The sequence below is a fragment of the Xyrauchen texanus genome, chromosome 35 (assembly GCF_025860055.1).
Source record: "Xyrauchen texanus isolate HMW12.3.18 chromosome 35, RBS_HiC_50CHRs, whole genome shotgun sequence".
Taxonomy (NCBI): domain Eukaryota; kingdom Metazoa; phylum Chordata; class Actinopteri; order Cypriniformes; family Catostomidae; genus Xyrauchen; species Xyrauchen texanus.
Genome location: NC_068310.1, coordinates 24,562,555 through 24,584,707, shown reverse-complemented (window position 1 = coordinate 24,584,707; position 22,153 = coordinate 24,562,555). Strand labels below are relative to the sequence as shown.

Here is a 22,153-nt window from a genome sequence, read left to right as displayed (position 1 = left end):
GGTGCTTACTGAATTTTGTATGAAATACAATACTCATTCATGAAGCCAGCATTTGTAGGGTTTTCATTCCATGATAAAAGTTAGTTAATGGTGCCCTCTGGTGAACATGTACAGAAGAAACAATTTGTATGGTAGGATTGATAGTAATATATTATTTATTTTTGATTCATTAATGAAATGGCTGTCCATAAATTATATAAATAGCGTATTATTTATTTGTTTTTGTTATTGTATTTTGTTTTTGTTTTCTCACTAGGATTATAAATCAGGGCTGTGCTGAAGGCCAAACCTTTGTGGTCTTCATTGATTGTGCCTGTTAAAGATATGCTTCATTAAAATTGTGTGAAAATATTTAAACATATTTCAAATGTGCTTGTTTATGAAATATGTATTCAAGGTTACATTTCTAAGGGTTATATTTATTATTGTTATTTTCCCTCAATGTTACAAACCCTAGATGGCAGTAGTAGGCAACAAAACTGTTGCAGAGAGTTTTTAAAAACGTATGGTCACACTTTATATTAGGTGGCCTTAATTACTATGCACTAACATTGAATGCATACAAGACTATTAATTTTCTGTGAAACTACATGTTGTTCTGCAAAATGCCCACATTTCCTGCTACTGAGGTTGAGGTTCAGGTAGGTTCAGGAGTAAGGGTAGGGTTAGGATTAGGATTAGGGGTTAGAGTTAGGTTTTGAGGTAAGGGTCAGGTTAGGTTAGTGATAAAGTTAACAGTGTAACTACAAATGTAAGTACTTTAAATGTAATTACAATTCAACAACATGTTTGTACATAATAATTACATTGTATCAAATGGTTAAGTATGTAGTAGTTAAGGCCACCTATAATGTAGATCCCTTATAAATAAGATAAATAAAAATGTTCAAATAAAACATCATACTGCAAAATAATCATACTAATTTGACCTCCTTAGATGATAAATTAAAGAATTATGCAATCTAAGCTTCTTTCAGCAAAAGTTTTATGTTGTTGTTGTTCCCTCAGGGATTTGTCATTGGGTCTCTTGCATATCTTGCATTTATTAGCATTAGCAAAAAAAATTATAAAAAACAGCACTTTAGTTCACCTATTCTAATAGAACTCATTATTGTTTGGCAATTTAACTACTGTAGATGTCTGCCTTTCATTTCTTGCATTTTCCAAAAGGAAGACTAATATTATTTTCAAAATAATATAATGAATGTGTTGTCACAGTATAACAAATAATAATTAATGGAAACACGTAATCACCTGTGAAGGACAAATGAGTGAGAGGAGGTATAGTCGGAGAGAGGATGTATAGCTTTTGTGGGGCAAATCCATTAATTGCCTATTTGACTACCAACATAGGGGCAAGAGGCAAAAGTCAGACCAAAAAAAGAGAGAAAAAAAGATTGATTGTTTTGATGTCAGTAAAGATACTGGTTTGTCATGGGTGGAACATTTTGGAAGACAAGTGTAGTTTTGCCTCTGACCCCCAATTTCATGTTTGCTTGGGGTTGTCGAAGGTTTAGGACAGGAAATTAAAGATCTTCAGTCCACAGTGCAGAATCTTCAGTCTGCACAGAAGGTAAATCTCCTGCAGGGATGAGTCGGGGGATGGTGGGGGCTAGTTTAGATAGAGCCCAGAAAAGTGTTGTGAGCTGAGTGTGTAGATGCAAAAGATACTTAAAAAGAGACCCTTATGTGAAAGGGGGTTGATGAGAAGGACACATCCCAGCTCCTGTATCTCAAAGTTCATATCTTCAAAGGGCTCCCTCTTGTAAAAAAAGTGGGATAGGAGTTTATTTGAATGTTAAAGCATGTGTAAGTGGCAGTTAAAGATCTGGGCAGTAGGGACTTAAGATTTATTGTTGTATTTAGTGTGTTTATTTAAAGTGAGGGATATTTTTCTGTTTTGATGAGATATCACTTGACATATTGTGGACTTTTATACTCTTTGGACTTTATACACTGACTATCTCTATGCTATTTATTTTATTTTGTACAGTCATGTTGTGCCTATTTATAGGATTTGCACAGAAGATTTTCTCTTCAACTTGTGTAGGAGTTAACGGAAACATACCCTGTCACAAAGGTGGTTGCCCTTTAAATTGTGAAATCCAAAGTTTTAATGAATTGCACAGGGTCGTGTTCAGGGTTTTTAACACAATTTTTTTCAACACCTGTTAAATGACAAAGTTTCAATCAGCCCACGGTTTGCTTCAAAGCATCAAGGTCATTCAATCGCTGCAATTCTCTGTTCAACCAGGAAAAAGTTGGCTGTAGGTTTGCCCATAGTGTGTTTGAAAGCCTGTTTCAAATTAATAAATGTATCATTGTAAAATTAAACAATTGTTAACTTGAAATTATTTGATCTGTGAAATCTGACTTGGTAAAACAGACACAAACAACAGAGAAAACTAGGCATTGCTCTGACAAACTGCTCTCAAAGGTTATGTGTTCTGTTGTAAGCAGAACAAATAAAGCTTTATTTGCAAAGTGGGGCTGCCACCACACACACACACACACACACACACACACACACATTGTTTTTATCAGTGTGGAATCCTCAGGCAAGCCTCACAGCGGAACTCTTTGTCCTGATCCACAACCACTTTAAAAGATAGTGAAGCAATAAGCTTGCAAGTAATGAGCTGTCATGTAATTATTCTGATGAAAAACAAGTTTACACAAATAAAGAACTATTTAAAGCTCTTTACTGTCAGATGGGCCAATGTGTGAAATATTTTCACATTCTCTGCGTATGATTTTCCCTTCAACGCACATGTTTATTTCACTGTGTTAGTGAGGACATCTCATACACACAGTGGTTGTAATACAGAGGTAATGATATTTGCTATATTCTAACCCTATATACCCCTAAATACTGTTAATTTAATGATCAGTTAATTATTGTTAATTATTAAACAGATTACACTAACTGACTTTCAATTAAATTAATTACTTTTCAGTATATTTTGTGTTGCACAAGCTTTTAAAATAATATGCAGAATGTATTTAAAACATGAATTATGTTCATATGTATGTCTATGTTCCAGTGACAGCTGAAGGGACAAAGAATTAGTATATATATATATATATATATATATATATATATATATATATATATATATATATATATATATATATATACATATATTCATATACAATTGTATAACAACATATAATGTATTTCTACAGTAATTAGAATCATCATTGATAACATTGTTAATAGTAAAATAAAATATCCGGTGTAGTGAATCTTTATTGAAAACAATGGGAATAGTAGAACTTGTGTATGCGTTAAGGTAATAAGAATCTTTATTGAAAACAATGGAAATAGTAAAACCTGTGTAGTGAATGGAAACTTATATGATAATGAGAATAGGGGTAAAATGTGCTTAAGTATCCTGAAAATAATGTCAAAATTCAAAAAGCCAAAATGTTGATTTATTTTCAAAAAACATCAAAATGTCCCCACAACGTCAATAATTTTGGGTTTTACTATCCTTATGGGGACATTTGGTCCCCACAATGTGATAAATACACACTCACTCACACACACACACACACACACACACACACACACACACACACACGTTGGGTTTCCATGTTTTATGGGGACTCTCATAGACAAAATGTTTTTTATACTGTACAAACTATATATTCTATTCCCTAACACAACCCCTAAACCTAACCCTCACAGAACACTTTCTGCATTTTTACATTTTCAAAAAACATAATTTTGTATGATTTATAAGTTGGGACCATCAAAATGTCCCCCACAACGTCAATAATTTGGGGTTTTACTATCCTTATGGGGACATTTGGTCCCCACAATAAATACACACACACACACACACACACACACACACACACACACACACACACACACACACACACACACACACACACACACACACACACACACACACACACACAAATGGGGTCAAAGGTTCTGCCAGTTAAAAGGCTCCGCTGATTCTATTTAGTCCCAAAACACTAAATAGCAACAAAAACTACCACAAGACTGTGGGGTCTAAAGCTTGTTTTAGAGGCAATCAAATTTTTAATGCAAATTTATGTAGCTATGAAAATCCCTGAAATAAATCAATTTATTTTGAGACAAAATACTTATTTATCATTTTCAGTTTTGTTTAAGGTCATTAAATCAAGGTCATCTGTCCAATAAGTGAAAGGATAGTATTTGAGATAAGCAAAAACCTCTGTTGCAGGGGCTTAAGGCCCCTATTAAACACACTGTTTTCATTAAAGTGGGGTGAATATATTTGTTATGAAACATTTTCAAAGTGGGCTCACATTGACTTATCCAATCATAGTAGAGATTTTTTTTATTTTTATAGAATACTTGAGATGTATTTAAATGCCAAACGTGTTTGAAATTAACAGGAAATTATTGACTTTTTCTGAAGTAGTTATTTTGAGTATCAATTTGTTACTCAAAACAGCATCTTTCTATCTCATTTGCATTTATTGACAAATTGTGCCCTATGCCCCTGTATCTACACGATATCACTTGAAACCCCCTAGGGGCATTTTACACACACTTCAGCGAGTAGTATTGGCGTGCGAAGGGAACATGAAGGCGAGCGTGACTGTATCGCCAAGCGTTCGCAAGAATGTAACCATCGCTCAGTCACTCGCTGTACACGCGCGCTGGCGGACTAGTGACAGTTTCACTCCGCGCTTTTGCTAATAAGACACGAAGCGAGTTTCTCTGCTGATTCATGGGATGGTCTGGTAAGTGCAACCTACGAATGTGTTTTCGATTACTCTTGAAATGTGTGTTTGTTTTGCAGTGTGTTGTGCGGCTTGTTAGCAGTGGCAGCAGTAGTGTATAGGATCCTGTTATAGTTGCACCAGTCCTTCAGTCTTTAAAGTCACGCTGATGAGATGAAAAAGCAGTATAGAATAAGTACTTAATGATAGGATTTGTAGCTGCTGCTGTTGGTCTCTCGCTTCTCGATCAGGTATGTTGAGCATGCATTCAGTAACCCCACTTCAAGTGCTTCTTCAGTGTAATGCACTAGAAACCAGCCACATTTAACACATATTAGAGTTTGGATTTATGGTGTTTACTTGCTTAACAGTGGTGTACTAGTGTCTGAAGAGGTGGGCACACTGTGAATTTAAGAAAGATCAGTCAGACTGCCTGTCATCGGACTGAATGTTGCCAGTGCCATCAGTTGCGCTCCCGCAGCTTCGTGCGCGTTTAGAGAGAATCTCTGTACACTTTTAAAAAACATATATACACAATTAACTCAACGGTGCTGAGGCATCGCGTTAGTAGATTGAAAAGAGTAGTCGTTCATCCTGGCGGCAATACGTGTCATCAATTATTTAAGGTGAACATGCGCAAAATTCTAAGAAAGATAGGTTTGTATATGCCCTAGACTACACTACTGCTTAACAACTATGGCAACATTTAGATGTAGCTTCTCTAAAATATGTCATAGCACTGCAGGTAATATTGCCTATGCGTGTAATGCTTGTGGACCCATAACTCAGGTTCTTGTCTTTGACACAGGCAAAGTAGGATACTGTTTACATAAAACAGGTGTCCTTTGTGTAATTCTGTGTATTTTTTGGATGTCATGTGAAGTGTCAAACTTGTAGGCTCTTTGCATTATATCACCTGTCATATAGGCATTGCTTTTGTGTCATTAATGTCTTCACTACAACAAAGTTAAAGGTTTGAAGTTTTGATAATCTCTTATGTTCTCTTAATTTTTTGTACTGAATTTCTTCAATCACAAACAAGCTGTGATGGCACTTACCCAATAAAGAACCTAATTCAAGTTCTCTCTCTGCAGAGAAGTGTGATTGTGTAGCTTTTCGAATTTTCAAGAACAAAACAGATTCCTTTTCAACTCAGTACACTTGACATTGCGTCAGGAAGCTGAAGCTGAAGCTATGGGGACTGTCCTTCTATATGACCTAGTTGAAATCTTTCTACAATAGCGGCAATTCTAAAATTGGCTATGGTGTTTAAGCCCCGCCCCACGAAGCTGTCTTTAAATAATAGTGTGAACGCAAACACCATTCCTTAGGATTTTCTTCCTTCAAGACTTCGATTCATCTCTCGTCTAAAAGCCTTCTACTACTTCACCATCGCCATACACGAGTCAGCAGGCAGGATCTTCATAGCAACGAGAAGACTCTCTGCTCCCCTGCATTGATCTAGCGAACATTTACTCCGCCTCGCTGCTTGACGCTTTGCTGGTGTATGGATATTATATATATATATATTAGTGCTGTCGATTTAACGCGTTAATTCAGTGCGATTAATTTGACGCCAAATTAAATTAACGCCATTAATCGCAATGCCCACGGACCATCATATGGAAGATTCCTGAGAAATGCAAGCTTGTAGTACCAACTGTTTACTCCAGAGGGCAGTAAGTGAAACTTCAGCTGTGTGGCAATGCACAGTTTATACAGTGAAGAAAAAGCCCTTTAACAGCAACAACACAAACATGCGTTACGTTCTTGTTTTCAGAACACTTTGATGGAGCGCAAATCCAAACTAAGGGATCTCAAGATGTGTTCTAAGTATTAAACTATATTTAACTTGTCACAGTGACCTACAATTTTTATGTTTATGACGCTACACAAGCATGTCTGATGCTGGTGTACACTGACAGGTCCTTAATCAAGCCCTCATAATAAATCTTGAACTGACTGACAAATTCACTTGTGAAATGGATTGCTGTGAACTGTATGCCAATGATTGACTTATGTTCAATAATATGGTAGTAAACAATACATTGTATTCTTAAGCCACATTTTGTATTGTCTTATTAATGATTAACTTTTCTGCCACAAGAATGTAATGCATTTTAATTATCTGAATATTTTTATATATATATATATATATATATATATATATATATATATATATATATATATTCAGATAATTAAAATGCTTTACATTCCTAATATATATATATAATTTTTTTCAAATATTTAAAGATAACGATGTGTCATTATTTCATAATTATATATTAAATTATATTTATATGAGGGGCTTTCTCAGCAAATATTTGTATATGCGATTAAATGCGTTTAATTGCAATTAATTAATCGGGACACCATGCAATTAATTCGATTAAAAATTTTATCGGGCAAATCGGACAAGCATGGCTACGATCCAGAGATGTTCAAAGAGCTCCACACCGCTACGGACTTAGCGCTGCGAGCCACGTAAGTCACTGCACAGGCCATTGGCAAGTCAATGAGCAACCTGGTGGTTTTGGATCTTCATATCTGGCTGAACCTTATGGAAATGCATGAGTCAAGTCAAGTGGTTTTTATTGTCGTTTCAACCATATACAGTTAGTACAGTACACAGCAAAACGAGACAACGTTCCTCCAGGACCATGGTGCTACATAAAAACAACAAAGGACCAACACAGGACCACATGAGACTACACAACAAAATAAAATACCTATATAAAATACCTATGTATACCTATATAAAGTGCTCGTGCAAACATGTGCAAAAAGTACGGGACAGTACAACAAATTTCTGACAATGAACAGGACAATAGACAAAGTGCAGCGCCGACCAGTACACAGTAGTGCAAAAAGATGACAGTTTCTAAAAAATAAAAAAACGTAAACATAACATACTATGAGATAATGTTCTATGCACATAGCAGTTATTGGGGTAGCAGACAGTTATAAAGTGACAGTAATTAAAGTGCAACTCAGGACACGTGTGTGTGTGTGACAAACCAGTCTCTGAGTATTGAGGCTTGGGGGAAGAAGCTGTTACACAGTCTGGCCGTGAGGGCCCGAATGCTTCGGTACCTCTTGCCAGACGGCAGGAGGGTAAAGAGTTTGTGTGAGGGGTGTGTGGGGTCATCCACAATGCTGGTTGCTTTGCGGATACAGTGTTTTTTGTAAATGTCTTTGATGGAGGGAAGAGAGGCCCCAATGATCTTCTCAGCTGTCCTCACTATCCTCTGCAGGGCTTTGCGGTCCGAAACGGTGCAAGTCCCAAACCAGGCAGTGATGCAGCTGCTCAGGATGCTCTCAATAGTCCCTCTATAGAATGTAGTGAGGATGGTGGGTGGGAGATGTGCTTTCCTCAGCCTTCGAAGAAAGTAGAGACACTGCTGGGCTTTCTTGGTGATAGAGCTGGTGTTGAGGGACCAGGTGAGGTTCTCCGCCAGGTGAACACCAAGGAATTTGGTGCTCTTGACGATCTCCACAGAGGAGCCGTCGATGTTCAGCGGAGTGTGTTCACCTTGTGCTCTCCTAAAGTCAACAACCATCTCTTTTGTTTTGTCCACATTCAGAGACAGATTGTTGGCTCTACACCAGTCCGTCAGCTGCTGCACCTCCTCTCTGTATACTGACTCGTCGTTCTTGCTCGGTCTGTATGCCGACACGGTCGTGTCATCGGCGAACTTGACGATGTGGTTCGAGCTGTGCATTGCTGCACAGTCTTGAGTCAGCAGAGTGAACAGCAGTGGACTGAGCACACAGCCCTGGGGGGCCCCAGTGCTCAGTGTGGTGGTGGTGGAGATGCTGTTCCCGATCCAGACTGACTGAGGTCTCCCAGTCAGGAAGTCCAGGATCCAGTTGCAGAGGGAGGTGTCCAGGCCCAGCAGGTTCAGCTTTCTAATCAGGTGCTGGGGAATGATTGTGTTGAATGCTGAGCTAAAATCTATGAACAGCATTCGAACGTATGAGTCCTTATTGTCTAGGTGGGTGAGGGCCAGATGGAGGGTTGTGGCGATGGCATCGTCCGTTGAACGGTTTGAACGATACGCAAACTGCAGTGGGTCTAGTGAGGGGGGCAGTTGGCTCTTTATGTGCCTCATGATGAGCCTCTCGAAGCACTTCATGATGATGGGTGTAAGTGCGACGGGACGGTAGTCGTTGAGGCAGGACACTGAAGACTTCTTTGGCATGGGGATGATGGTGGTGGCCTTGAAGCACGTTGGAACGACGGCGCTGCTCAGAGAGATGTTGAAGATGTCGGTAAGAACATCTGCTAGCTGGTCTGCACATCCTCTGAGCACTCTGCCAGGAATGTTGTCTGGTCCAGCAGCCTTCCGTGGGTTGACTCTATGGAGAGTTTTCCTCACATCTGCCGTGGTAAGACAGAGCACCTGGTCGTTGGGAGGAGGGGTGGTCTTCCTCGCCATCACGTCGTTCTGCACTTCAAACCGAGCGTAGAAGTTGTTCAGTGCATCTGGAAGGGAGGCATCTTTGTCACAGGCAACTGATGTTGTCCTGTAGTTGGTGATGGCCTGGATGCCCTGCCACATGCGCCGCGTGTCACCGCTGTCCTGGAAATGACTGTGGATTCTCTGGGCGTGTGCGCGCTTTGCCTCTCTGATTGCCCGTGACAGTTTGGCCCTAGCTGTTCTTATCGCCTGCTCTGAAGGCGGAGTCTCGGTATGCGCCTGGGATGTTTGTGTAAACAAGATCAAGCACGTTCGCCCCTCTCGTTGCAAAGTCCACATACTGATGGAATTTAGGGAGCACTGTCTTGAGATTCGCATGGTTGAAATCTCCGGCGACAATAAACAGTCCGTCGGGGCGAGCGTTTTGCAGTTCGCTCATAGCCCCATACAGTTCACAGAGCGCTTCCTTAGCGTTAGCGCTGGGGGGAATGTAAACTCCGGTTATGCAAACAGTGATGAATTCCCGTGGTAGATGAAAAGGTCTGCATCTAACAGTCACAAGCTCCAACAGCGATGAACAGTAACTAGAGACTAGCATAGAGTTCTTGCACCATTCCGTGTTGATGTAAACACACAAGCCACCACCGCGAGTCTTACCGCAGAGAGCTGTATTTCTGTCGGCACGAAACGAGGCGAGCCCGTCTAGCTGAACTCTGTCACTGAGCCACGTCTCCATGAAAACAAAGACGCAGCAGTCTCTAAACTCACGCTGCGTAGCCTGCTGGAGTCGGATATAGTCCAGTTTATTGTCCAGGGAGCAAACATTTGAGAGCAGGATAGACGGGAGAGCCGGCCGGCTAGGGTTTGTTTTTAGCCTAGCATGGACCCCCGCCCTCTTTCCGCGCTTCCGCTTTCTCGTACACCGCTTACGACGTCCTCTCCCCCGGCCACCGGCATCAGACGACGCCGAGGACTGGAGGCCTGGTCTCCGCAGCAAGCCGAGTACGCGTAGCGCCTCCTGCAGGTCATCATGCAGCTTGGTTTTTGCATGAGTCTTATATTTCAGTAGTGTCTGGCGATGGTAGACACGAACACCGGTTGATCCGATGTCCATGTGTGGCAAAAGTCAGGCTTTTTAAACAAAAATAGCACCATTGTGGATCCGGAGTGGCCCAAACAAAGGCAGCCGCCTCAGCGCAAGCCCTGTGCTGAGGGGGAAACCCCCTGCCCTGTGCAGCAAAAGCACTCCTGACACCAGTGATGTGTCAGATTACCTGATTTATTGTTTAAGCTAATAATACGTAATAACAGTGAACGTTACGCTCAAGCGCGGCATATCAAGAAATGTAAAAATCAGGATGAATTATTTGTCAATAAATTTTTAAAAAAAAAATCAGGATGTATATCGTGTACTCTCTCTCTCTCTCTCTCTCTATCACAAACACACACACACACACACACACACACACACACACACACACACACACACACACAGTGAATGTTACGCACAAGCGCGGCATATCAAGAAATGTATGTATTTTATATGTGTTATATATAATATATACGATTTTGTTAATATATCTTCATTAGATATTATTATACAAAATTCAGTAGTCAAAACACAGAACATATAACAGAACATAAGTTGTTTATTTTTTACAACATTATGTGCTTATTTTTTTATGTGCAATCTTCATCTTTATAACAGAAGATACAATACAACAATCCTTTACCTTTTCATTGTGGTAGGTTATATACAGCTTCCTTTGCTCGTCAAGTGCAAGGTCGATCCGAGATTTTCCAAAGGTTTTCAGTGTAATTTGACACTGGATGTGAGCTGACGACTTTTCATGCTTGGTTAAAGCTGCGGGCAGGTTGTTCAAATCACAATATCCCGCTGAAGTCCAAACAGTCTGACTGGTTGAAAAAAGCAGGCAGGGATAGCAGTACAGCCGCTGATTGTTAGCACAGCCACATAGCCAATCTTTTCTTACATACCAATCAGTTTGAAATGATCGGATAATTTTTGGGCCCTTTTGCTGTACTAGTCAATCTAAGGCTGGCGTAGACCTCCCTCTTGCAATTAACTCCTATTTGGAATTAAAATCGAGCTTGGAAAAATTTCTTAATTCCGTGATTACGGCCGGTGCTGTCATTTTGATTTTGAATTTGGCGGGGATTAGGCATGTACACTAGCTGTGGTGTAATGACGTTAGCTACGCAAATGTCCAGGAATATCTCGATTTTAATTGGTCCATGTCTGATACATAACGGAGATGATTACGGGTATAACATATTTACGTCAAAAGGCACAGCAGATTTGTGCTTTTTGCCGTACATGTTAAAGAATACAGGATCGAAGTGCGCATGCGCAACATGGGTTTTCCGCGTGTCGTCTGCAATGAATGGACCGTAAAAGCACTGCTTATGCTACCATTTGTTTTTAGTTGATTATGCGTAACTGCTACATTTGTCATCATAACGTCTAAACAATTGGAATAACACACATATTGCATGTATAAATCACAAGAATAAAAAGTAAAAATACAAATACAAGTTTATTATTTAATAAACATTTTATTTTTGAATTTTGGCAGGGTAGGCAGTGCCTAGTTTGCCTACCCAGACCGCACGTCAGTGCCTGACACACAATGCTGTTCCCCTCTTCCCCACTGCTGTTTGTCGGGAAAGGAATATTGATGTTCAGAATGTTGTTCAATATGTTGTTTCTGTGTCTCACATTCAATCACATGCAATACAGAATGCAAAAAAGAATACAGCGCTATTTGCACATGCACAAGGTTCTCACCCTTTTTCAATAAAGAGCTTTCCCACTTCAAAGACCACACATTATGCACAACCGCTTCCCAGTGGTGAGTGGCATATTATATGATACAATGAACAATCCAAATTGCCCTCTGTCCCATTATGCAGACATTTAGCGAGCCCTTATGGGCATTTCCGACTGGGTACTAAAATTAGTTTTGCATCATCGGCCATCCTGTTTCAACAGTGTTCTGTCTTCTACGGTTCCATCCGAAGAGCCAAAATAAACAATCTTTTCACAAAGAACGCGATAGAGGTTGTTTCAGATGAATTAATATGCCTGCTGTCCCGCTGCATGAATGCATGGCAAGTCCTCACGAGCGTGTCAGAACTGGGTGTTTAAAACAATCGAGCATGGTCATATGATTTAGTTAGTACACTATCCACCTCACTTCTCCGGCACTTTGCAATCTGTGGTCCAACCACAGTATGTGCCGGTGTTGCACAAAGAATTTCACAGTCTCCTTGCAAAAGAATGCGATGGAGACTGCCCCACATTGCGACACACACAGCAGGATTTACAGATGTTAGATGTCTGAAGAAGGAAGCGGGCTACGGCCCATTCTATTTCTATTGAGATGCTTGAATCGAACGCTCGTGATGTGCCAATTCAGAATGTTGACTCAGAAACAGATTTTATCACACGTCCTTCCTCAGAATGGTTTGCATCAATAGATCTGATGGACACATACTTCATGTACCAATTGCACCACGTCACAAGCGGCTTTTTAGATTTGCATTCGAGGAAACTGCGTATCAATTTAAAGTCCTTCATTTCAATTTGTCTCTGGCTCCCCACTTGTTCACGAAATGTAGCGATACGGCTCTCGCCTCATTGAAAAGTAATGGTGTGTGTGTTTTGACTTCAGCGACTGGTTATTACTAGCTAATCAGAGGCACTACTGAGCAAGAGACTTGGTCTAATGTCAACTGGGCAAAAAGCACACTTTTTGAGTGGGTCCAGTGCCATCGACTGGCATTGCTTGATGAGGTGTTCCAGCTGGCGGAGCACCATATGATGGTATATTTGTGGCCGGTGAGCCCCGTTCTTCTCTCTCTCTCTCTCTCTCTCTCTCTCTCTCTCTCTCTTTTTGTTTAAGTTTATTATTAAAATATTATTTATATTCTCAAGCCGGTTCTTGCCTCCTCCTTTACAATAATCCCTTTACACTGGTGCCGAAACACGGGAAGGAGGAGGGATGCGCTGTAGTGGAGTTCTCACTGCTACCATCCACCCCAAAGGAGCAGCCGCAGCCATCTGCCTGGGGACGGAGGAACCCTGCTGCCTGGAAGTGGAGGAATGGCCACCGACCATGAGGGGAGGAGGGGTATATGTCATGCTGGGGGCTCCCCAGCCTGAGAGAATGAGGGATGAATGTGGCAGGGTGGAGGGTGGGGCCGGGTCATGATTCCTCACACCCGGCTCCTACTCGAGAGGGATAAAGGATGACTGAAGACGCCAGTGCGCGCACGCCCGTGAGAGAGAGAGAGATTTACAGACAGCTGTCCGACACTTGTGTGTTTGTTTGTCTTTTTTTTAAGTTTATTATTAAAATATTATTTATATTCTCAAGCCGGTTCTCACCTCCTCCTATACATTAATCCCTTTGCAAACGATTTAATCAGACACTAAAGAATATGATTCTAAGTCGCTCGAGCCCCTATTATTTGCAGTACAAGAGGTCCCACAAGCCTCCAAAGGGCTCTCACCATTCAAATTATTGTACAGTAATAAACCGCTTGCCATGCTCTAAGTCCTATGTCAAAATTGGGAAGAGGGACCTTCAAACAGCAAAAATTTAAGACCTGAGAGCAAATCTCCACACCGGGGCAATTAACACAGGACAGTTTGCTCCAGACTCAAGAACGTCAAAGCTGGCTGTATAATAGGGGTACTCGGCTATGGGAATTTGCCCCGAGAGATAAAGTCCTTGTATTACTCCCCACATCAAGCTCTAAATTACTCGCCAAGTGGCAAGGACCCTTTTAGGTCACACACCGAGTAGGGGAAATCAATTATAAGGTTAAACGAACGGATAGAGTGTGGAGTACATCAGATTTACCACCTCAATCTCCTAAAACTGTGAGAGAGGCAGTCCCTGTGACATTGGCGACGGAGAGGGAGGAGCTCGGACAGGAGGTGAACTTAAAAGCCACCGATTGAGTCACCCAGGTCACTTGCGGAGACCACCTCTCATCGTTACAAGTCACAGAGTTTACCAGAGTTTTCTCATCCTTTACCCATTCGAACGAATCTCATAGAACACCACATTGAAACAACCCTAGGGGTAGTGGTACACAGTCATCCCTACCGATTACCTGAACACAAAAAACAGTCCATGCTTGATATGGGGGTAATAGAAGAATCCCACAGTGACTGGGCCAGCCCGGTGGTGCTGGTTCCAAAGAGTTCTGTGTAGATTATAGAAAAATCAATGCAGTGTCTAAATTTGATGGCTACCCAGTGCCTCGGAATGATGAACTGTTCGATCGGTTAGGTGCAGCTCGCTTTTATTTGACACTGGATTTGACAAAGGGATATTGGCAGATCCCCTTAACTCCCATGTCCCGTGAAAAAACAAAATTTTCCACACCGTTTGGCCTACATTTTTCATCCTTCCTTTTGGTTTGTTCGGGGCCCTGCTACTTTTCAGTGGCTCATGGACAGAATCCTCAGTCCACATGCCACTTATGCCACTGCCTATATGGATGACATCATTATTTATAGTAATGATTGGCATCAGTATCTGCAGCATCTGAGGGCTGTACTAAAGTTGTTGAGATGAGCGGGACTCAAAACAAATCCTAAGAATTGTGCAATTGGACAGGTGGAAGTACGGTATCTGGGCTTCCACTTGGGTCATGTGCTGGTGCGGCACCAAATTGATAAGACTGCATCAATTGCAGCCTGCCCGAGACTGAAGACCAAAAAGGGTGTGAGACAGTTCCTGGGGCTTGCTGGATATTATCGTAGGTTTGTACCTAACTATTCGACTTTTACCAGCCTGCTGACTGAAGGGGGCACCAGATCTGGTCCAATGGACGGAGCCGTCTCAGCAGGTGTACACGTAAGTGAAAGCTGCACTCTTTGGCGGGCCATTATTGCACTCTCCTGACATCTTTCTCCCTTTTATCTTCCATATGGATGCATCGGACAGGGGATTGGGAGCAGTACTGTCCCAGATGGTGGAGGGGGAGGAGCGTCCCACGCTGTGCATTAGTCTTAAGCTTTCACTGTGAGCACCATCGAGAAAGGAGTGTTTGGCCATCAAATGGGCAATTCTCACCCTCCAGTACTATCTGTTGGGACGTGCCCCTCCAGTGGCTCCATCCATAGCTCTCCAGCCTTTTAAGATCGAGGAGGTCCACAGACTGGGGGCCTGAGTCGGGTGATGGTGGTATGTGTTGATGGGAGTTCGGCCAAGCAATGTTTGCAGAGAGCGAGGCCGGGAGAGACTGAACGTTAAGGACTGACACCTGTGTGAAATCAGCTCTAACAGCTGCTTTGTTTTTGCTGTGAGAGTGGAGAGGGATAAAAAGGGCAATCCAGACCACCAGAGGAGAGAGAGAGAGATGCACGCAGCAGTGATCAAGTGTGCCAGCGTTTATGTAATGCTGAAAAGCAAATGTTTATGTTACACTGAAAAGGTAAAAAATGAAGTCTTACGTTGGACAATTTATCTGGCCCTTCCTTCTTCACAAGAAAGCCAGAGACAGTCTGACTGTCACAGTCTGTTACACATGAGACCTCTCCTGTACTGACTCAAGCGATGTTCCACATTGCACCTGGAGCTTCGGGTGCATGCACATTCCGATGACTCGCCGCTGTCTGGCTGCTCTAGCACCTTATACAACGCCAGTTTTCTACCAACAAGGTGTTACGCTGGGTCAAATTTTCAGAAGGAAAGTGCTGACCACAGATGCATCCAACACAGGTTGGGGTGCGGTGTGTGATGGATGCCCAACTTTTGACACATGGACAGGTGCGAAACTGGTGTGGTATGTCAAATGCCTAGAGCTACTGGCTGTCTTTCTAGCTTTGAGAGCATTTCATTCCGACATTTTGAATCACCACATTCTGAATCATTTGGACAACACAACAGTAGTGACTTATATAAGGCACCAGGACACACTGGCCCATGTAAGGCCGGTGAAACGCCAGTACGTGTTTCCCCCAGTGCCCCTCCTTCATTCTGTCATCAGCGAACTCCGAGTGGACATGGAATTGGACATGCATCAGCTTCCTGATGCAATGTCTTGTTCTCTTCATCTCAAGGAACCGAGGTTACATATGTAACCGAGACGTTTTAAGTTATAAAATTACAATTTTGGATGTCCAGTTTTTTTAATTCTGCTGTCTAGTGTTTGATACCTTTGAATTGAAAGTTATTTTGTCTCTGAGTTATTCGTTAAAAGTTAACATGAGTGACAGCTGCTTACACTGCCATGCTATACAATGTCAGTACAATGAAAATACAATGTAAGACTGAATTTAAAGATAGAAACTCTTAAAAAGGTGCTATGAACAGTATTTCATTTAAGTATTTTGTTGTAAAACAATTTGTTTGAGTACAGAAATAATGTAATTATATTTCAAATAAATATATATTAAAATTTGCTTTAAATACAAATTATTCCTAACAGATCAAATATTATTGTACCATAAATGGTGAAAGTTACTTTTTGAATTTCTATATCTTTCTTTCTTTTCTTTTTTCAAGTTTTATAATTGCCCCAATCTTGTGATGGTGACTTACAAATTATACAAATTTTCTTAGTGTAAATATTTTTTTGGAGCTGTTACTGTTGGCCCATATGTGTGTGTAATGAAGACTCAGGTTGGTTTGGATCCATATGCGGCTTTATTAGAACAGTAAACTCAGGTCGTACAGGCAATGGTCTGGGACAGGCAAACAGAGTTAGGCAGAGAGGCAGAGGCATAAACAGGGACAGGCTAATGATCAGGGCGGGCAGCAAACAGACGTGGTACAAGGCAGGCTAGAGTAACTGGGCAGGTGGCTAACAAACTGGAACGGGGAATAGCTAGGTCGGTACACGGATAAACTAGAGAGGTAACTAATAATGCTTGGAAATGTCGCTGGGGCTAAACAAGACTTCGCAAGGAGGGAACAAACAGACGTGATTAAATAGAGTGAGGTAATAAGCAACAGCTGGGGTGAGTAATCAGTATTCGGGTGAATGCGATCTCCGGAGGCTCGAGGAGGAGGCGCCTTCACCCGTGTTCGTGACAGAGCCCTCCTCCTGTGAGCGGCTCCTGACGCGAAGAAGCGACCCGCGCCGAGGTCTCCCCCGAGGTCGAGGGGCCGGTCTCTCCGGGTTGGTCCGATGGTACTCTGTAATGAGGTTAGGGTTGAGGATGTCGTTGGTGCTGACCCAGGACCTTTCTTCCGGGCCGTACCCCTCCCAGTCAACCAGGTACTGCATCTGACCTCGGTGGCGCCTGGAGTCGAGCAGCCTTCGCACCAGGAAGGCCTCCTCGCCGCCCACGATCAGGGGAGGGGGTCTGAGAGTGGCCTCCTCTTCGGCCCCCGGGTCGTCGGCCGGTTTCAGTAGGGAGACATGAAAAGAGGGAGAGATTCGGTAATTAGTGGGGAGCTTGAGACGGAAAGTAACAGGGTTAATCTTTCTAAGGATTTTAAAGGGGCCAACATACCTAGGGCCGAGCTTTCTGCAAGGCTGGCGGAGGCGGAGGTCTTGGGTGGAGAGCCAAACCCATTGGCCTGGGGTGTAGTCGGGTCCGGGATGGCGGTGACGGTCTGCTTGTGACTTAGTGCGGTCCACGGCCCGCTGTAAGTGGACGTGGGCCTGGTCCCATACTGCCTCGCTGCGATGCAGCCAGTCGTTAACGGCGGGGACTTCCGAGGGTTCTCCGGACCAAGGGAAGAGAGGGGGCTGGTACCCCAGGATGCATTGGAAGGGGGTCAGTTTGGTGGATGGTTTGAGTAAGGAGTTCTGGGCGTACTCGGCCCATGGAAGGAATCTACTCCAGTCCGACTGGTTGTGGTGACAGTACGTGCGCAACAACCTGACAATTTCTTGGTTTAGTCTCTCCGTATGTCCATTGGACTGGGGGTGGTAACCGGAGGTGAGGCAGAGGTTGATGTTCAGGAGACGGCAGAAAGCCTTCCAGACCCTGGAGGTGAACTGGGTCCCCCGGTCCGAGACAATCTCTTCGGGCAGACCGTAGAAGCGGAACACGTACTGGAACAGGTGTTCGGCGGTTTCGAGGGCAGTGGGTAGCTTGGGTAGAGGTATCAAGCGGCAAGCCTTGGAGAACCGATCTACGACCGTGAGGATGGTGGTGTGCCCCTGGGAGTTGGGTAGGTCGGTTACGAAGTCCACGGCGATATGTGACCAAGGACGATGTGGAATGGGGAGAGGTTGGAGCAGGCCGGCCGGTGGTTGTTTAGGGGACTTCGCTAGGTTGCAGGCTGAGCACCTCTTGACGAAGTCAGCAGTATCCTCGGGTAGGGTCCCCCACCAGAAGCGGTTACTCAGGAGACGGGTGGTAGCTGTGATTCCGGGGTGGCCGGAACTTGAGGAGTCATGCACCCAGATGAGTACCCTCTCCCGGAGGCTGGGGGGTACGAAGGTCTGACCTGCAGGGCACTCAGGAGGAGGTGGGACTGAGACTTGAGCCTGGGAGATGTCTGACATGAGGTCCCACTGGACGGGGGCTAGGAAGAGCGCGGGCGAGATGATGGGTTCGGCTGTGAGGTTTTGGACTATGGTCTCGTGTTGACGTGAGAGGGAGTCGGCCTTGGTGTTCTTGGAACCCGGGAGGTAGGAGATGTTGAAGTCAAAGCGGGTGAAGAACAGGGCCCATCGGGCCTGTCTGGGGTTGAGCCTCTTGGCGGAGCGGAGGTACTCAAGATTTCGGTGGTCCGTCAAGACCTGGAATGGTTGCCTGGCCCCCTCCAGCCAGTGACGCCATTCCTCCAGGGCTGCTTTTATGGCCAGAAGCTCCCGGTTACCGACATCATAATTTTGCTCGGCGGGAGTGAGTTTGCGGGAATAGTAGGCACAGGGAAACAGCTTAGGTGGGTTTCCTTGGCGCTGGGAGAGGATGGCCCCAATTCCAGTGTTCGAGGCGCCCACCTCTACCACGAAGGGGAGGTCTGGATTGGGGTGGTGCAGGATGGGCACAGTGGTGAAGCGTGCTTTGAGTTGGGCTAAGGCCTGGAGGGCTTCAGCCGGCCAGTGGAGTTTGTTTCCACCTTTCTTCAGCATGGCGGTAAGAGGGGAAGCAACTGTGCTGAAGTTACGGATGAACCGGGCGGTAGAAATTCGCGAACCCCAGGAAGCGTTGGAGCTCCTTCACCGTGGGCGGGCTGAGGCCATTCCAGGATGGCTCGTACCTTGCGGTCATCCATGGCCACTCCGCCTGGGCTGATGACATACCCCAGGAAGGCTACCGACTTCAGGTGGAACTCACACTTCTCGGCCTTGGCGTACAACTGGTGCTGGATCAGGCGTTTGAGGACGGTTCGACATGTGTGATGTGTTCCTCAAGGGAGTCAGAGTAGATCAGAATGTCGCCGATGTAAACGATTAGATAACGGTTGAGCAGGTCTCTGAACACATCATTGACGAAGCGACTGGAACACCGAGGGACTGTTAGACAAACCGAACGGCATCACCAGATATTCATAATGGCCGGAGGTGGTGGAAAAGGCGGTCTTCCACTCGTCTCCCTCCCGAATACGCACCAGGTTATAGGCGGAGCGCAGGTCCAGCTTGGTGTAAATCTTTGCTCTCCTTAATTGCTCCAGAGCAGCGGGCACGAGTGGCAGGGGGTATCTGAATTTTATGGTGACGTCATTGAGGCCACGGTAGTCGATGCACGGGCGAAGGGAGCCGCCCTTCTTGCCCATGAAGAAGAATCCGCAGCTGCCGGGACGTGGAGGGTCGGATGAACCCCTTGGCCAGCTCCTCCTCGATGTAAGACTTCATGGCTAAGGATTCGGGTTCTGACAGGGAAAGATTCGGCCTAGGGGTGGTGTGGCTCCCGGCTTGAGTTCGATGGCACAATCGCTAGGTCGGTGGGGCGGAAGTAGGGAGGCCTTGGCCTTGCTGAAGGCCTCGCTCAGGTCAGCGTACATGGGGGGTATCTGAGCGGAGTCGTCAGGAGCCTTCTGGACATTGGTGGTTCCCACGGTTAAGGGGTGGACTGTTTTCAGACACCTCGCCGAGCAGTCAGTGCCCCACTGTGTGATTTGACTGTGCCGCCAGGAGATTCGTGGGTCGTGAAGACGGAGCCAGGGGAGGCCGAGTATTACCGGGTGGTGAGGGGAGGTGACGAGGTGCAGACGGATGGTCTCGATGTGCAGCACTCCTACCTGCAGGCGGATGTCGGTAGTGGTGTTGCACACTTTACCGGTACCCAGGGGCCGTCCGTCTAGGGCCGCCACTGCCAAGGGAGGTTCACACACAGTCAGGGGAATACCATGTTTCTTACAAAAGTTCTCATCAATGAAATTACCAGCCGCACCAGAATCGATCATAGCGTGGACATTTAAGCTATATGATCGGTAGCAGAGTGAAATGGGAACTTTCAGGCTGGAAGAAAGGAACAAACTCACCCCTGGTTGTTGTCGCTCAGGCGGACGCGTCGGGCAGTTGGAGCAGATATGCCTGGCCTGGCCACAGTAGAGGCAGAGGCGGTTGGAGAGGCGGCGTTCTTTCTCCTCCGAAGTGAGGTGGGCGCGGTCTAACTGCAAGGGTTCCGGAGCCGCTTGGCGCTGGGGTGCCGGAGCGGGCTGCGGGAGCCACCTAGCTGGTCGTCGGGAGCGGATGAGGTTGTCGACATGGATAGCCAACGAGATGAACTGCTCCAAAGTGGTCCCCTCATCGCGACACGCCAGCTCAGACTGCAGATCCGCGCTCAGCCCCTGACGGAAGAGGAGTTTTAGGGTGCACTCAAGCCAGCCGGTTTGCGTTGCAAGGGTGCGGAAGGTGAGAGCGTAATCCGCCGCTGTGCGATTTCCTGGCGGAGAGCCAGGAGTTGCTCACCAGCTCTTGCCACATTCAGGGTGATCAAAGACGCCGATCAGGTTCTGCATGAACGAAGTCAAAGGAAAATTGTGTGAAGCCCTGATTGTGCCAAACCGCTGATCGCCCAGTCGAGAGCACGGCCCGTCAGAACGGAGCTGACGAAGAGAATCTTGCTCTGATCAGTCGGGTATATCGTCGGTTGTTGCGCGAGAAAAATAGAGCACTGCATTACGAATCCTCTGCACTTCGAGGGTGTACCGTCGAATTTTTCCGGAAGGCGAAGTCGTGGGCTGGCAGCTGCTTGGGAAGTGAATCGCCGGCTGACGCCTGGCTAGCTTGAGGAACCGCTGGTGCGGTCGCGGAAGCCGGGCGCTGGTTGGAGTGCTGCCTGCACGGTGCGCATTATCTCCTCGATGGCTGAAGCGAGCGCTCGAGCTGGAGCTGTTGCGCTGGAGAGCTGGTTCGCCTCGCCGAGAGTTCCTCGGACAGGCGGGTGATCACCGCTGGATCGAGGGGCGAAGTCTTCTGTAATGAAGACTCAGGTTGGTTTGGATCCATATGCGGCTTTATTAGAACAGTAAACTCAGGTCGTACAGGCAATGGTCTGGGACAGGCAAACAGAGTTAGGCAGAGAGGCAGAGGCGTAAACAGGGACAGGCTAATGATCAGGGCGGGCAGCAAACAGACGTGGTACAAGGCAGGCTAGAGTAACTGGGCAGGTGGCTAACAAACTGGAACGGGAATAGCTAGGTCGGTACACGGATAAACTAGAGAGGTAACTAATAATGCTTGGAAATGTCGCCGGGGCTAAACAAGACTTCGCAAGGAGGGAACAAACAGACGTGATTAAATAGAGTGAGGTAATAAGCAACAGCTGGGGTGAGTAATCAGTATTCGGGTGAATGCGATCTCCGGAGGCTCGAGGAGGAGGCGCCTTCACCCGTGTTCGTGACAGTGTGTTTCTTATTCTAAAACATTGCAGGTAGATTTGTAGTAGTCTGTGAGTTATGGAAAATTTTACTATGGCTCCTGGTCTCTCCACCACTGAATGAATGGTTCAATCTTCCTGCCAAGTTAAATTAGTGCTTCCAATAGAATGTGAAGCCACAATGTCTTTAGAGTGGGATTCATGTAGGAAAAATCAACCCAAATGTCCCACAGACCAC

General features: G+C 44.9%; 1 protein-coding gene across 2 annotated transcripts in view; it reads left to right on the top strand.

Moving 5' to 3' along the window:
* Window positions 1-4,575: 4,575 nt before the first annotated feature.
* The window catches only part of LOC127628460 (adenylate cyclase type 6-like), a 97,724-nt gene continuing 80,146 nt past the window's right edge, over window positions 4,576-22,153 (top strand). For both annotated transcript variants that reach the window (XM_052105209.1, XM_052105210.1), the window contains exon 1: window positions 4,576-4,746. In XM_052105209.1, the coding sequence (XP_051961169.1) occupies window positions 4,739-4,746 (8 nt within the window). In that variant the 5' untranslated portion in view covers window positions 4,576-4,738. The remainder of the gene's footprint in view (window positions 4,747-22,153) is intronic.